The 14,845-nt window shown below is 42.5% G+C and overlaps 1 protein-coding gene across 1 annotated transcript in view; it reads right to left on the bottom strand.

Moving 5' to 3' along the window:
- The window catches only part of LOC114219777 (serine/threonine-protein kinase MRCK alpha-like), a 65,688-nt gene that overhangs the window by 40,993 nt on the left and 9,850 nt on the right, over positions 1-14,845 (bottom strand). Inside the window, exon 5 of the mRNA XM_088019103.1 lies at positions 2,535-2,645. Coding sequence (XP_087875229.1) covers positions 2,535-2,645 — 111 coding nt within the window. The remainder of the gene's footprint in view (positions 1-2,534; positions 2,646-14,845) is intronic.

Below are 14,845 nucleotides of genomic sequence, written 5' to 3'. Positions count from 1 at the left end.
GCCAACTGGTGACACCTGAATGGGGCCTTAGGGTCAGACGGTAGGAATGCGCCACCGTCAGGCACAATGGTTGCACTGTGGGGGTATATATATATATGGAGGAGAACATTCTTTTTTTTACCTTCTTTATTTTTTTAATTTGAATTCAATTAATCAACATATAGTGTATTATTATTTTTAGAGGTAGAGTTCAGTGATTCATCAGTCTTATATAACACCCAGGGCTCATTCCATCCTGTGCCCTCCTTCATGCCCATCCCCCAGTGACCCCATCCCCCCACCCCCCTCCCCTCCGGCAACCCGCAGTTTGTTTCCTATGATTAAGAGTCTATTACGGTACGTGTAGGAGAATATTCTTAATTGTAAGAAATACACGCTGACGTATTCGAGGTGATAGAAAATCAGATGGCTGCCTTCAGTAGTCTAGGAAAAATAAATTCATACTGTACCTGCAAAGTTCCCATAAAATCTATAACTATTCCCCAGAAATTAAGGCACTCTGTTGCCAAAATTTTATATTGAAAATATGCATATATGTGATAATAACAAACTCTCCCATATGTATATAGACCCCCAGTGAATGCCTGAAACCACAGATAGTAACAAATCCTGTATATATAAACTGTATTTTTCCTATTCATACATACCTATGAAAAAGTTTACTTTATAAATTAGGAACAGTAAGCGATTACAACGATAATAATAAAATTGAACAATTTTAACAATATACTGTAATAAAAGTTATGTGAATGTGGTCGATCTCTCTCTCTCTCTCTCTCTCTCTCTTCCCCCAAAACATCTTGACCTGTCCTCACCCTTCTTCTTGTGATGATGCGAGATGATAAAATGCCTCCGTGATGAGATGAAGCGAGCTGAATGCTGTGGACACTGGGACCTGGTGTTAGGGGACTGTTGACCTTCTGAGCGGGTATCAGGTGGAGGGTCATCTGCTTCTGGACCCTGGTTGACTGCAGATGACTGAAATCATGGATTGGGGGGAGGGAACTACCACTGAAGCAGCAGGTACCAACAGGCTCGTTATAACGGAGAAATTGCGGTAGTGAGAAATGGAATCAACCCAAATGTGCATCAAAAGGAGCACTGTCCTGTAAGTCTAAGTGTTCTGATACACTGGAATACCACCCAGCAGTCAGGATGAATGAAGTGTCTCAGCACGGCTAGTTGTACAACAATAGGGAGACTCTGTGTGTGAGTGTTTTAAGCCAGCAAAGCAGTCCCCACACTTGAAGGACACGTGCCCATGTACAAGAAGGTGGCCGGAAGAATGCACACATCTGCTGGTGATGTCCGCTAACCTCCCAGGAGGGAGGAGAGTGCAGGTCATGCATCCAGTGCTTTCCAGTTCATCTAATGTCTCTTATCTGACACAAAAATTGTGTACAACAGAAATTTAGCCCTGTTTTGCTAAATTTGTGAGCAGTAGGTATATCAATAGGTGTATGGATTTATGATAGATTATTCCTCTCTGACGGAAATACGTCATCATTAAACTTTTAAAACAGTGAGATAAAACTGTTATCAAAATTTCAGAGAATCTGAGCAGAATTTGCAGATAACGTCTGGCCTGGCTACAAGGCACACCGAAGCTTTCCCAACTATACACCCCCCTCACAACTTGTGGCCCAGCCCCCAGATTCCAAAGCGGGCAGGAAGGAATCCCTGCCCGGATTAATGGATTAATTGGGTGAAGGAGATGCAGAGCAGGAGGGGAACGGCATTTCTGCACAGGGAGCGTGTGAGCTGAGAGGCACCAAACCCATCGACTTCTGGAGGAAATATTTTCTTTTGCAGCGACTCACAGTCTCTAAGTAACATGAAGGAAAGGCCAATGAAGCATTGTTTTACGTACCATTGTTCAGAAGATAAGAAACTATCTCAAAAAAGGGGAGTATGTCAGAGGGGGAGACGAACCATGAGAGATGATGGACTCTGAAAAACAAACTGAGGGTTCTAGAGGGGAGGGGGTAGGGGGATGGGTTAGCCTGGTGATGGGTATTGAGGAGGGCACGTTCTGCATGGAGCACTGGGTGTTATGCACAAACAATGAATCATGGAACACTGCACCAAAAACTAATGATGTAATATATGGTGATTAACATAACAATAAAATTTAAAAAAAAAAGAAACTATCTCAAACCTTAATAAGCATCGTCACAAATGTATTTTTATAGCTTACTAATTATACATAACCCCAGACTTGGTGTTACAATATGATATGTCCCTGCTCTATCCTGACTCCTGAAAACTTCAGAGTGGACACAGTCATGAAGCCTGTTCTTCAAGACCCAGTAGAAGCTTTGTCATTTGTTACTGACTTTCGGGAATAGTGTTCTCATCTGAGTTTCAAGTCTCCCAGTGTACCAGTTAACCTTAATACCCTCTAAGGGACCGTGCCAGCCACGCAGTATATTTGATTAGGAGAGAAATGCCGCTCTCTTTCTGATTGGGGTTCGTTCCCCCTTTGTTTTGTTGCACGTGGAGAGTTCGGGAGCCAAGCTACCCCAGGGAGGCACCTTAACTGGGTCAGCTTCGTCTCCACTGTGTGAGGACAGAGATGTGGACCCAGAACTGATGTAAAACTTGATCTTGAGATTCTGTTCAAATATGTTCTCAACTGGATCTGTCTAGGAAAAAAAAAATCAGAAGCTCATTGTTTAGAATTCACAGTTCTTTTTTTTTTTTTTTAAGATTTTATTTATTTATTTGTGAGAGAGAATGAGAGATAGAGAGCACGAGAGGGAAGAGGGTCAGAGAGAGAAGCAGACTCCCTGCTGAGCAAGGAGCCCGACATGGGACTCGATCCCGGGACTCCAGGATCATGACCTGAGCCGAAGGCAGTCGCTTAACCAACTGAGCCACCCAGGCGCCCTAGAATTCACAGTTCTTAATGTCAGTCATGAACATCACAGTATTTCTCAGTAACAAGCTATCATTTTAGTATTTTTGTTAGAAGTATTTCAACATACGAGGCTGCCGCTGCAGTGCTGCCGTAGTGAGCAGCCTGCTCCACCACAGCACTGAGCACTGCTCCACACGCACACATGGCCCTTCCGTTCTGCAGCCACGTGCTGGCACGGGGCGCCGGGGGCACTCAGGTCATGATCCCGGGGTCCTGGGATCGAGCCCCGCGTTGGGCTCCCTGCTCCGCGGGGAGTTTGTCTCTCCCTCTCCCTCAGCCCCTGCCCTGCTCATGCTTGTTCTCTCTCTCTCTCTCTCTCAAATAAGTGAGTAAAACCTAGGAAGGGAGGGAGGGAAGGAGGGAGGGAGGGAGGGAGGGAGGAAGGAAGGAAGGAAGGAAGGAAGGAAGGAAGGAAGGAAGGGAAGTGCTAAGATGTCAAACGAAAAGTGGATTCCATTCAGAGTGGGTAATAGAGAAATGAACTAGAAACTACAGAGAAATCTGTCTGTGGGAGCACTTAAGGAAGGTATGCCAATTTGGTATATTGATTATTTTGAATTAAAGTTACTTGAGAAACAGTCCGGTGCAAGAAGGACACTCTGACCCTCTTTTGTCTTCCTGAAAACAGGTGATAAATCTCCCCTGTGAAAGGTGCCCTCCCTGTACCAGGAGGAGGGAAGACATTCTTATCACCAGAGATGGGATATTTGGGGCCAGGAAGGCTGTATAAACAAACCTCGTCTCAACTCGCCCATATCTTCCTAGTTACTTCTTCAGCACTCACTGCCCGTAGCCCCAACCCCTGTATTGTGTCAAGTCTCCACAAACAATTTGTTTCTTTGTCTAAAAGGTGTAAGAGCTTCCTGCTCTGGTCACTTCTTGTCTTGTGGAGACTCTCGCATACAAGTGAACATTCAGTTAAAACTTGTATGTTTTTGTTTTGTTAATCTCTGTTGTCAGTTTAATTCTCAGGCCCAGACAGAGACCCAGAGAGAGGAGGGGAGAATTGTTCCTCCCCTACACTGCGTTACGCATTAAGTGCAATACAAACCCCTGCTTATTTAGCAACACAGAAACACAGGCACTCAAGGCCAACACCCTTCATGTTAAGAAATTTTTAAAATTGAGTTTGGAAGATCATATAATACATAATACATACATGTAATACATACATAATACATATAATACATAATACGTAGTGATTTCCAAAGTTATAAAATATCTTAAAACGCAGAGGCAGCTCCAGGATTTCTATATAGGAGGGGATCGGTGCAAAGACAAGGGGGAGCCTTCTTGGGGTTGCATGCACACAGTGTTTTGTATGATACTGGAGAAGAAAAACAGTGTGTTTTGCTATTTTCATACACTTAATATTTAATGTTGTTAAAAAGAAACAATATACTCAAAATGGAGTCACTTACGTTAAGCTCCACCAAGACCTCACACCTAATCCAAGTGCTGTTTCAGCCTCTCCCAGCACTGGAACTGTGAGCCAATCAGTCTGGAATTTCCTCATCACACTGTTGATGCCCTTCCTCCTAAGGGAAGGTGACCTCCCTGAGACCGTCCTTTTCCCTCCTGTTTCTGCCTGTGAACGCCTTCCGTTTGTATTACTCATCAGAGCTCCCTTCTGTTTGTTAGATCAGATGCAGCCCGATTCATAAGTTGTTGAACGAAGCCAATTAGATCTTTAAATTTACTCAGTTGAATTTCTGTTGTTTAATAATACATATAAAATTATGCTCGTGGTGGTTGTGGTGGTGATGGCAACTGTAACTCGGGATTTAGAGGTTCTGGGGGAGCTGGGAAACATTATAGAAAGGCTTGCACGGCCTGAGCAGCCCTTAGTCTTGGAGCCTTCACTGATGGAAAAACAAAACAAAACAAAACAAAACCTAAGGCTTTGAGCACGTTCTTGGGCCAACAGAACAAACTCTTCAGAGAGTCAGGCCAGATAATTAGAAGCAGAAATAATAGATGATGTGCAAAGCAAAAATCTCTGCTTAGTAAATTACTTCCTGGACTTGTTATCAGTTCAAGGCAGCATCCAATACATGGCTTAAATCCCCAAATGCCCTGTTTTTGTTTTTTTTCCTCTCAAGTTGGAGACAGCACCTTTGACCATTAATTCATGTGACCCTTTTTGTGAAATAGGACACACTGTTCACATAATATTTGATTGGTGCTTTTTTGGTGTGGGGAGTTTAAAAGCCCGCTTTTGGACTGACTCCTGTTCATTAATTCCATGTTCTCTGTGGCTAATATTGAAGAAATCAGCAAGGTTCCCAACAAAGTCCTTAAACCTAATGCTAGAGGTTGGAACTCAAAACCCAGCAAGGCCTGCCGGTCACTTGCTGCGGATAAACGTGCTCCCGGGTCGGGCCCGGCGGCTGGCGCCCCCCCAGCGGTCCTCACGGCGCTCGGCACACACCGAAAGCGCAAGTCCTCCCGCCTCCCTGGCTGCGGTCCCTACGCCCCGCCCTCCCGGCCTCTGGTCACAGCCTCGGGGGTTCACACTCCTGCCTCGCCAGCTCGCCCGTCGACAGTGGTTCTCTCCCTCTTTGTTCAGTAGACTTTGTTTTTCCGCGTGAGATGTAGCAAATACAGGGAAAAGGGCCTACACCGTATAATGTTAGTTATTGTGATGCGCACAACCTGGGATGTAGCACCTACATCCGAAACGGGGACACTCGTGGCACCCGGGAGCCCTTCCTGTGTCCCACAGTCACAGCCTCCTTCCTCCCCAAAGGAGACCATCTTGGGCACAATAATCGCCTCTTCGCGTTTGTTTGGAAGTTTACCACCTTAAGTATGCATCCCTAAACACTACTATGGTGTAAACGCCTGCCACGAAAGGTCTGATGGTAATTTAAATGCTTGACATTCAGCTTTTGATTGCGGAGGCATCCATTTCAAAAGACATCCGTCCTGAATAAACATACTTGCCGCTGCCTCACACAGCTACCAGCCAAACAGCCAGAGAGGGAATTAGGCTGGCCCCACCGGTTAGGGTTAGGGTTTCTCGCTCAGAAAGCCCTGGGTTTCACTTGGGTGACCCCGCTTCTCCCTTCCCACACCCTGGTTCCTCGGCTTATGCTTTAAATTCGCCGATAAAGAGTGGCCCTGGGCATGCTGTGTATTCTCCAGGACTGTCCGTGATAAATCTCAGTTCCTCAGAGTTCCCTGGAGGTTGTTGTTGAAATGAGTCCTGCAGTCATAATACGAACCCCGAGCCCAGTCCAACCACAGCAGTGGCTGTGGGAAATGTCTGCGGGGCTCTCTGCTAGTGATACAGGCCCAGCTGAATGCCCCAGGCCAGCTAGCAGAAAGCCTCCCTGCTCATAGGCTGACCCCGACACAGCTAGAGTTTCATTTTGTTCCCAGTGTGTTCTCCTGTGTGCCTGGCTTTTTTCACTCGACGCTGTGGGGTTTTTTTTAAATTTAATTTAATTTTATTTAAATTCAATTAATTAACATATAGTGTATTATTAGTTTCCGAGGTAGAGTCCAGCGATTCATCAGTCGTATATAACACCCAGTGCTCATTCCATCCTGTGCCCTCCTTAATGCCCATCCCCCAGTGACCCCGACCCTCAACACTGTGTTGATGAGATTCATCCATGGGGTTGTGTATAGTTGTGGCTTATTCATCTTTATTGCTATGCGGCATTTCATTATATGAATACACTACAGTTCCCTTATTCACTCCCCAGTTGATGAACATTTGGGTTTGCTCCTGTTTTAGCTGTTAAGAACATTCTTAGATGTATTTCCTGGCATAGATGTGCAAGACTGCTACAGCGTATAGTCCAGTACATGCTGCCCTCATTACGCCAGATACTCCCAGTGCTTGCTGGACGTGCTTATATTTTAAGCACTGCAGTCACTGTGTCGTGCTGTCTCCGGAGGTCTAGAACTTTTAATATGTTTATTGTCTATTTGGATTTCCTCTTTTATGAATTGCCTGTGAAGCTTTTTGCCCCTTTCCTGCTGAGCTGGAGACAGGGTTCTTCGTATACTCTGAATATAAGCCTTTGCTAGTTGTTACGGAGCAAGTATCTTTCTCCACTCTGAGGCTTGTGTTTTCATAGTCTTGGCCCCACTGCTCTGCAGTCCTAGCTTTATAATAAGTATCCACAGATACCTTTTTTTCTGGATATTGTTCTGTTCCGTTGGTCTATGTGTCTATACGTTTGCCAATACCGTACTGTTTTAATTAATGTCGTTCTTTTTTTAAGATCTTATTTGAGAGAGAGAGAGAGAAGGAGCTGTGGGAAGGGGCAGAGGGAGAGGAGAAGCAGACTCCCCGCTGAGCAGGGAGCCCGATGCAGGACTCGATCCCAGGACCCCGAGATCATGACTTGAGCCAAAGGCAGACGCTTAACCCACTGAGCCACGCAGGTGCCCCTAATTACTATAGTTCTTTAATGTCTTGACATTTTGTAGAGCAAGCTCATCCAATTGCATCTTCAGAAACATTCTCACTTTCTTGCTCTTTTGCATTTCCATATACATTTCAAGTTCCGTGGAGAAGAAATTGGGATTTTTATCATGATTATATTGAATCTTGATTATATTGAATCTTGATATAGTCTATTGAATCTTCAATCTTGATAGAATGTTGGTTGAACTGATATATGATCAGTTAAGGGGGAATTGAGATCTTTATAATATTAAGTCTTCCAGTCCAGGAATATAGTGTTACTCTCTATTTTACTTAGGCCTTTTCAAATGTCCCTCTTTACAATTTTATAATATTTCTTCCTGGAGGTCTTTTAGCTACTATTATATTTCTTTCTAAAAACTCGATTTCTTATGCTATTGTTAATGATGTCTGTTTAAAAAAAAAGGTAATTACATAATATTTCTCAGCTGCATATAGAAATCCATTTGATTTCTGTATATCAACATGCTAGTCTCAATATATTCTGTATACACAATATATTCTATACATACAATTTGTTTCATATATTGATTTTTGTATATTGATTTCTGTAAATATTTCTGTATATGTATATATATTAGCAAATCAACCATCTTGCTACACTTTTTTTATTAGTTCTAATAATATGTTGAAAAGGCCCTCCATATTATATCAAATAGAAATAGTCTTAGCAGGCATCTTTATCTTGTTCTTAAATGTAAACATTGAAATGTTTCAATATTTCACCATTAAAAATGCTGCTAAAAACTGTGTGGCTGGGGGCACCTGGGTGGCTCAGTTGGTTAAGTGTCTGCCTTCGGCTCAGGTCATGATCCCAGGGTCCTGGGATCCCACGTCTGGCTCCCTACTCAGCAAGGAGCCTGCTTCTCCCTCTCCCTCTGCCTGCTCCCCCTGCTTGTGCTCTCTCTGTCAAATAAATAAATAAAATCTTTGAAAAAAAAATTGTGTGGCTCTTGCTGATACCTTCTATGAGATAAAGAGGTTCTTTTCTGTTTCCAGCTTGTGTTGAGGGATTTTGTTAAAAAGATTGTGAATTTTATTAGATATTTTTATGATTTTTATTGAAATTATACAGTTTAGTTTTTTTAAACTGTTAATATGTTATGCTGATTCATTTTCTAGTATCATACTTTGCCTTACTGGGATAGTACCAAATCAGTCAGGCTGTGTTATTTTTTTATGTATATAACTGGATTCAGTTCAGCAATTTTTTTAAAATAATTCTTCATGTTCAGCATTTCATGGGAATTCCCATTGTATAGCTAAGATCATTCAAAAGGTCAGATTTGGTGTTTCACAAAGATGTTCCACCTTTGGGCAATAACAATGAAATATGTTGAAAACAATGTATATTATCTTTGAATTGCTCCAAGGAATACCATTGCTATCAGCACGAGTGAAACCATGCATGTCCTTGTTAAAATTCAGAACTACAGCTCAAAGATGCTTCTGTATTTTCAGCCAAAATTCTGGGTTGTATACAATTTTCTTTAATAACCATAGGAGCATCATTATTATAGGCTTACCCTCAACAACCTTTTAAATCTGTGGCTAAAACTTAAGGCTATGTTCTCAGTTAAGACAAAAACTTGTATTTTTCACAGCAGATGTAAAACCAATAAAACACAAATTTTTTTTAAGAAGAATTCTTTTTGTCCATTGTAAGATTAGACTGTAATCTTTCCTTCTAACAGTGTCCTTATCGAGTTACATTAGCCACTTAAAATGATCTGGGGAATGTTTTAGTTAACTAGGGCTGCCAAAACAAAGTACCGTTGAGTGGGGGGCTTCTGCAGCAGGAATTTATTGCTCAAGACCAGGTGCCAACAAGACCAGGTGCCAACACAGTGGGGTTCTGGTGAGAGCCTCTTCCTGGTTTGCAGATGGCTGCATTCTCACTTGGGGGGCAGGGGTAAGCAGAGGGGAGGGAAGGAGGGAGAGAAGCCCTCCAATCCCATCAGAGTAGAGCCCCCAACCTTATTATCTCATTTAACCTTAATAATCTTATAAAAAACCCTATCTCCAAATGCAGTCACATTGAGGATCAGGGTTTCGACATAAGAATGGCGGGGTGGGGGGAGACACAATTCATTTTATAGTTACAGTCCCTGTCCCCCCAAATTCATGTCCTTCTCACATACAGAATTCTTGCATTTCACCCCAACATCCCCAAAAGCCTTTACTCATTCCAGCACCACCTCTAAGTCAGAAGCCCAAGGTCCTGTCTTGGTATCACGGAAATCAGGTCTGGGAGGGACTAGAAGTAGATTCGTCCCAAGGCAAATTCCTCTCCAGTTGTCAATCTGTGCAACTACACCAGTTATGTGCTTCTAAAATACAGGCCCGGGGGAGGGAGAGAGACCTTGCAACTCCAAAAGGGGAGAAACAGGAAAGAAGTGAGGAGTGGCAGGTCCCAGGCAAGTCCAAACAGGCAAATTCCAGCAGATCTTGAGGCTGGAGAATAATCCAGTTTGGCTCCATGTCCTCCCATCCAGGCCCACTGAGGTGACAGTATCCCCTCCCGTGGCCCACGTGGTACTCTGCAGCTGCTCTGCCCTCTGAAACCAAGGAGGACAGACATAGTTTTGCCCCCCTGAGCTTGTGGTGAGAGCCTTTATGGGCTCTGTTTGGTTGTTCGTTTGTTTTTTTTTTTTTTTAATTTATTTGAGAGGCCGAGACAGCAACAGAGAGCTTGAGCTGGGGAGGAAAGGGAGAAGAGGGAGAAGCAGGCTCCCCGCTGAGCAGGGAGCCCGATGCGGGGCTCGATCCCAGTACCTGGAGATCGTGACCTGAACCGAAGGCAGACGCTTAACCAACGGAGCCACCCAGGGGCCCCAGCCCATACAGGGAATAGTGCACGTTCACAGCCTGGTAGCTCCGTGGTCCAGCCCTGTAAAATCCAGTCCTTCATTCCGTCAGCCTTGTCTGTCCCCTTCCCTTCAAACTGTCCGTGTCTCTGCTGGTTTAATGCCATCTCTGTTCCTGGCCTCTGCTGACAGGGCTGCTTAAATTCGTGAGTCACAGCCACGATGTCTTTATCAAATGGTGATTCAGCCATGCCCTTGGTGTTCTCAGGAAAAGCTTTCTCCTTTTTTGCGATATGGACAGGCTTCAAAATTTTCTAAACTTCTAATTTCTGATTCCTTTTTTTTTTAATTTAGAAAATGTTCTATTTCAGTTTGCAAAAGCATAGTCTATTAAATCCAGGGTTAGAAATGGATCAAGAAGAAAAGGCTTTTTTATCTACTCATCAAAACAGAACAGTGAACATGTAGCAACAACACCATCCTACTTTCCATAAGAAGTGACCATAACTAGATTTCCTTCAGCGCTTCATTCACTTCTTAATTAATTCTCGTTTAGCTGGACCCTGGGCAGAGAGCAGGCTGCTCTGGTGAGTCCTCTGTCTCTCAGCTGACACAGGCTTTGTTTCCACGAGGCCTTGACCCCGTCCTTCACTGTTGAAGACTCAGCGTGTCTGTAGTGTGTAGCAGGGCCTCGGACAAACCTACAGGGAAAGTGGAAGCAACCTGCTGATGAAGATAGAGGTTCTACAGGTTAGAAGCCCACAGGCAGGGCCCGGCTCCCTCTGAGGCTTTCTGGGGCGGATCCTTCCTTGCCACCCCAGCTACCGTGGCCCCAAGCAGCCTGGGCTCCCCGCAGCATAGCTCCAACATCTGTGTCCATCTTCCCGGGCTTCTTCCTCCTTTTGAGTCCCTGCGCCTCCACACGGTATTCTCCCCTCTAGCTCAGCCCTGCTTGACGATTCCTTCTTTCAACTCACTTCTCTCCTCTTGCAGTAACAAGGACCCAAGCCAGACCTTCAGTACCTGGCCCAGAAATCTCCTCTACTAAATAGGGCAAGTCCTACCCTCCACAAAACCCTAGAACACAGTTCAGCCAAGTTCTTTGCCCCTTTACAACAAAGTTTGCCTGCCCTTGGCTTTCCAGTAAGCTCTTCCTCATTTCCGTCTGAGAACTGTCTATCCGTATTCCACCAGCGCTCTGTTGTGATTATTTATGTGTTCTCTAAGAGGATGGAGGCCTTCTCCCCAGCTCCCCACTTTTCCCTCCCGGCTCCCACCAGAATCACCCAGAACGCCTGTAATCTACCCACATCCCCTTCATGGTAATCGGGGCTTTTTCTAGCTGTGCTTCAGGCCTCTCCCAGCCTTGCGCATCACCCAGTTCCAAAACCACTTCTGCATTTTTAGGTATTTATTGGAGCAGCACTTTACTTCTGGGCACCAAAATCCTTTTTGGTCAGGACTCTCCAGAGGAACAGATCCATCAGGAGAAGTACATCTATCTAGATCCATCTATCTCTTGTTGGTTCTTTACCATATTCATGTGAGCCAATTCCTTGTAATAAATATATATATATATATATTTACTTATTTGTTTATATGTCTTTATATTTTTCATATGTGTTACTTTAACTTTGTAGACATATAAAGGTTTATTAAAAGGAATTAGCTCACATGATTATGGAGGCTGCAAAGTCCCAAGGTCTGCAGTCTGCAAGCTGGAAGAGCTGTAATGGTATAAGTCCCGGTCCAAAAGCCAGCAGGCTTAAGACGAAAGAAAAGACAATGTTTCAATTCAAGGCCAAGAAAAGACAAATGTCCAGCCCATTCGGTCAAGCAGAAGGAGTTCCCTCTTACTCATTGGAGGGTCAGCGTATGTGATCTTTTCAGGCCTTCACCTGATGGGATAAGGCCCACCCACACTGGGAAGTGCAGTCTGCTCTACTCAGTCTATTCAAATGTTATCCAAAAACACCCTCACGGACAGAAGGTTTTGATTAAATGTCTGGGCACCCTATGGCCCTGTAAAGTTGCCACACAAAATTAGCCATCACAGGAAGTATTTCTTCCTTTTCTATTCTCTGGAAGATTTCAGTAAGATTGGAATTATTTCTTGATTTGACAGAAGCTATCTGGGCCTAGAGTTTTATTGGGGGAAGATATTTAACAACAGATTGAATATCTTTAATAATTATAGGAATATTCAGGTTTTTCACATTTTTTTCTTGAGTTGATTTGAATAATTGATATTTTCTAATAATATGTCGAAATTTTTCTTGCATATTGATGTGAAATTTTTTTCATATTTTGAAATGGTCCAAAGTTATTATGTATTACATTATCTTTAACTATCTGCCTCAGGGGTGCCTGGGTGGCTCAGTTGGTTAAGCGACTGCCTTTGGCTCAGGTCATGATCCTGGAGTCCCGGGATCGAGTCCCGCATCGGGCTCCCTGCTGCTCAGTGGGGAGTCGGCTTCTCCCTCTGACCCTCCCCCCTCTCATGTGCTCTCTCTCTCTCTCTCTCTCTCATTCTCGCTCTCTCAAATAAATAAATAAAATCCTTAAAAAAAAAACTATCTGCCTCAGATATGATGTCCTTTTTACCATTTTTTTATATTGGCCTTATGTGCCTTTTCTTCCCATTTTTGTTTCTCAATGAACCATCACATACTTTTGTCACTTTTATTGGTTTTTATCAAAGTTGAAACTATCGGCTTTACTGTTCCTTTCTATTTTATTACTTTTGCTATATCATGAATTTTTGCTTCTAGGTTATTATTTTTTTTGCCTTCTACCCTCTTCAAGTTTAAATTGCTATTTTACTGTAACGTCTAAAAATGGATGCTTAGCTCATTAATCTTTCAGGCTTTCTTCTTTTATATTTTATGTACATAAGTTTTAATTACTGCTTTCACTGCATTCCACAAATAATGATGTGTAGTGTTTTTGTTATTAGTCAGTCCAAACTATTCTCTAATTTCCACTAGAATTTCTCCTTTGACTCATGGTTTACTTAAAAATGTATTTCTTAATTTACATGTATAGGAATTTAACATGTATTTTTAAAATACTTCTAACTTAGTTCTTTCATGGTCAGACAACATACTCTCCATGAGTCCAACCCATTGATGTTTGTTGAGACTTAGTTTGTGGTCCGTCTGCTCATTTTTTAAAAAATCGTTTCTATGATTTTAAGAAGAAAGTGCTTTCAGCATTTGTTGTGTGTCCTGTTCTGTATTTGTCCATTAGGTCAATTTTGTTATCATTTTATTCAAATACTTCCTATAAATTACTGAATAATTGCCTATCATTGAGGATTTTTCTATTTCTTCTTGTACTTCTGTCCCATACTACATATATTTAAGGCTCACTATTTGGTCCCTATATATTTAAAACTAGTATGACCTCTAGGTAAAAGTAGCCTCTCATTATATAATTACATGAGTTTCTTTACTGCCAATAGCATTTTGTGTGTTAGGTTTTATCTGATTATTTATTTAGTGATCTCAGCCTCCCTTCAGTTAATGTCTAACTGACATTAAAGCTTTCTATAGTTTAAGTTTAGAGGTTTTAGAGGTTTCCCTCATGAACAGAATGTAGTATGTGTTAGATTTTATTTTATCTATTCTGACAGTATTTATTTTGCCCCTGGAGTGTTTTCATCTCTTGTAATCAGTTTGGTTAGTGTTTACTGAGATTTCTTTCCACCATCTTGGTTTGTGCTCAGCATTTGTCCCGTCTGCTCACTATTTCTTTGCCTCTCCTTTCTTGTCTCGTTAGATTAGCTGACTGTTTGTGATTGCTGTTTCTGCCTTTGAATGTCTTCATACTGTTTCTATTCTATTTGTAGTTTCCCTGGAAATTAAAGCGTGCCCAGCTAACTTCACAAATCTGAATGTGATCAAATCTTTCCCGTCCTTCCTGGGCAATACCCAGATCTCAGACTATTGTAGATTCGTTTACCTCTCTCCTGAATTAAATGTTATTGTCTCCAGTTTAAGTCCATCTTGTTTTGTTTTTCAGTCCTCTAGACATTGTGTCCACTGTTTTATTCAGTCGGCGTTAGTTTACATTAGCTTATATGTTTACCACTTTCTTTGTTCTATATTCTCTTATGTTAGACCTATCCTTTGAGACCCGTTTCTTTCTGCCTAGCGTACCTTTTTGAGAATTTCCGTCAGTGAGATTGTTTTGCCCACAGATTCTCTCCTCTTAGTTCTCATTCGTCTGTAAATGAAAGAAATTCACCCTCATTCTTGAAAGATACTTCTACTGTGCATGTATTTCTAGGTCGACAGTGATGTCCTTACCTCACATGAATATGTCTTTCTTCTTCAAGTTTCTGGTGATACCGTTAAGAAGTCACAAATCATTCCATCTGCTCTCATGTTTAGGCAATCTATCTTTTTTTACTCTGGATGATGTAAGATGTAGGTCTGCAGCTTCGCTATGTATCTAGATGTGAATCTATTCTCACTGATCACGCCTGGGATTTGCTAAGCTTCTTGAGTCTATGGATCTACTCCTGAGTCTGAAAAAGTCTCACTGTTATATTTTCAACTATTGCTCTGTTCTCTCTGCTCACCCTTCAGAGCTTGGGCCAAATGCTGGTTAGACTTCTCACTTTGCTCGGGCTATGTTTATCCTCTCTGCTGTATTTTCTAGAATTTTCTC

This window comes from Eumetopias jubatus, unplaced genomic scaffold, assembly GCF_037043125.1.
Source record: "Eumetopias jubatus isolate StellerSeaLion01/CBP00866 unplaced genomic scaffold, mEumJub1_p1.0 scaffold_15, whole genome shotgun sequence".
Classification (NCBI taxonomy): domain Eukaryota; kingdom Metazoa; phylum Chordata; class Mammalia; order Carnivora; family Otariidae; genus Eumetopias; species Eumetopias jubatus.
This window is presented reverse-complemented; position numbering and strand designations above follow the sequence as displayed.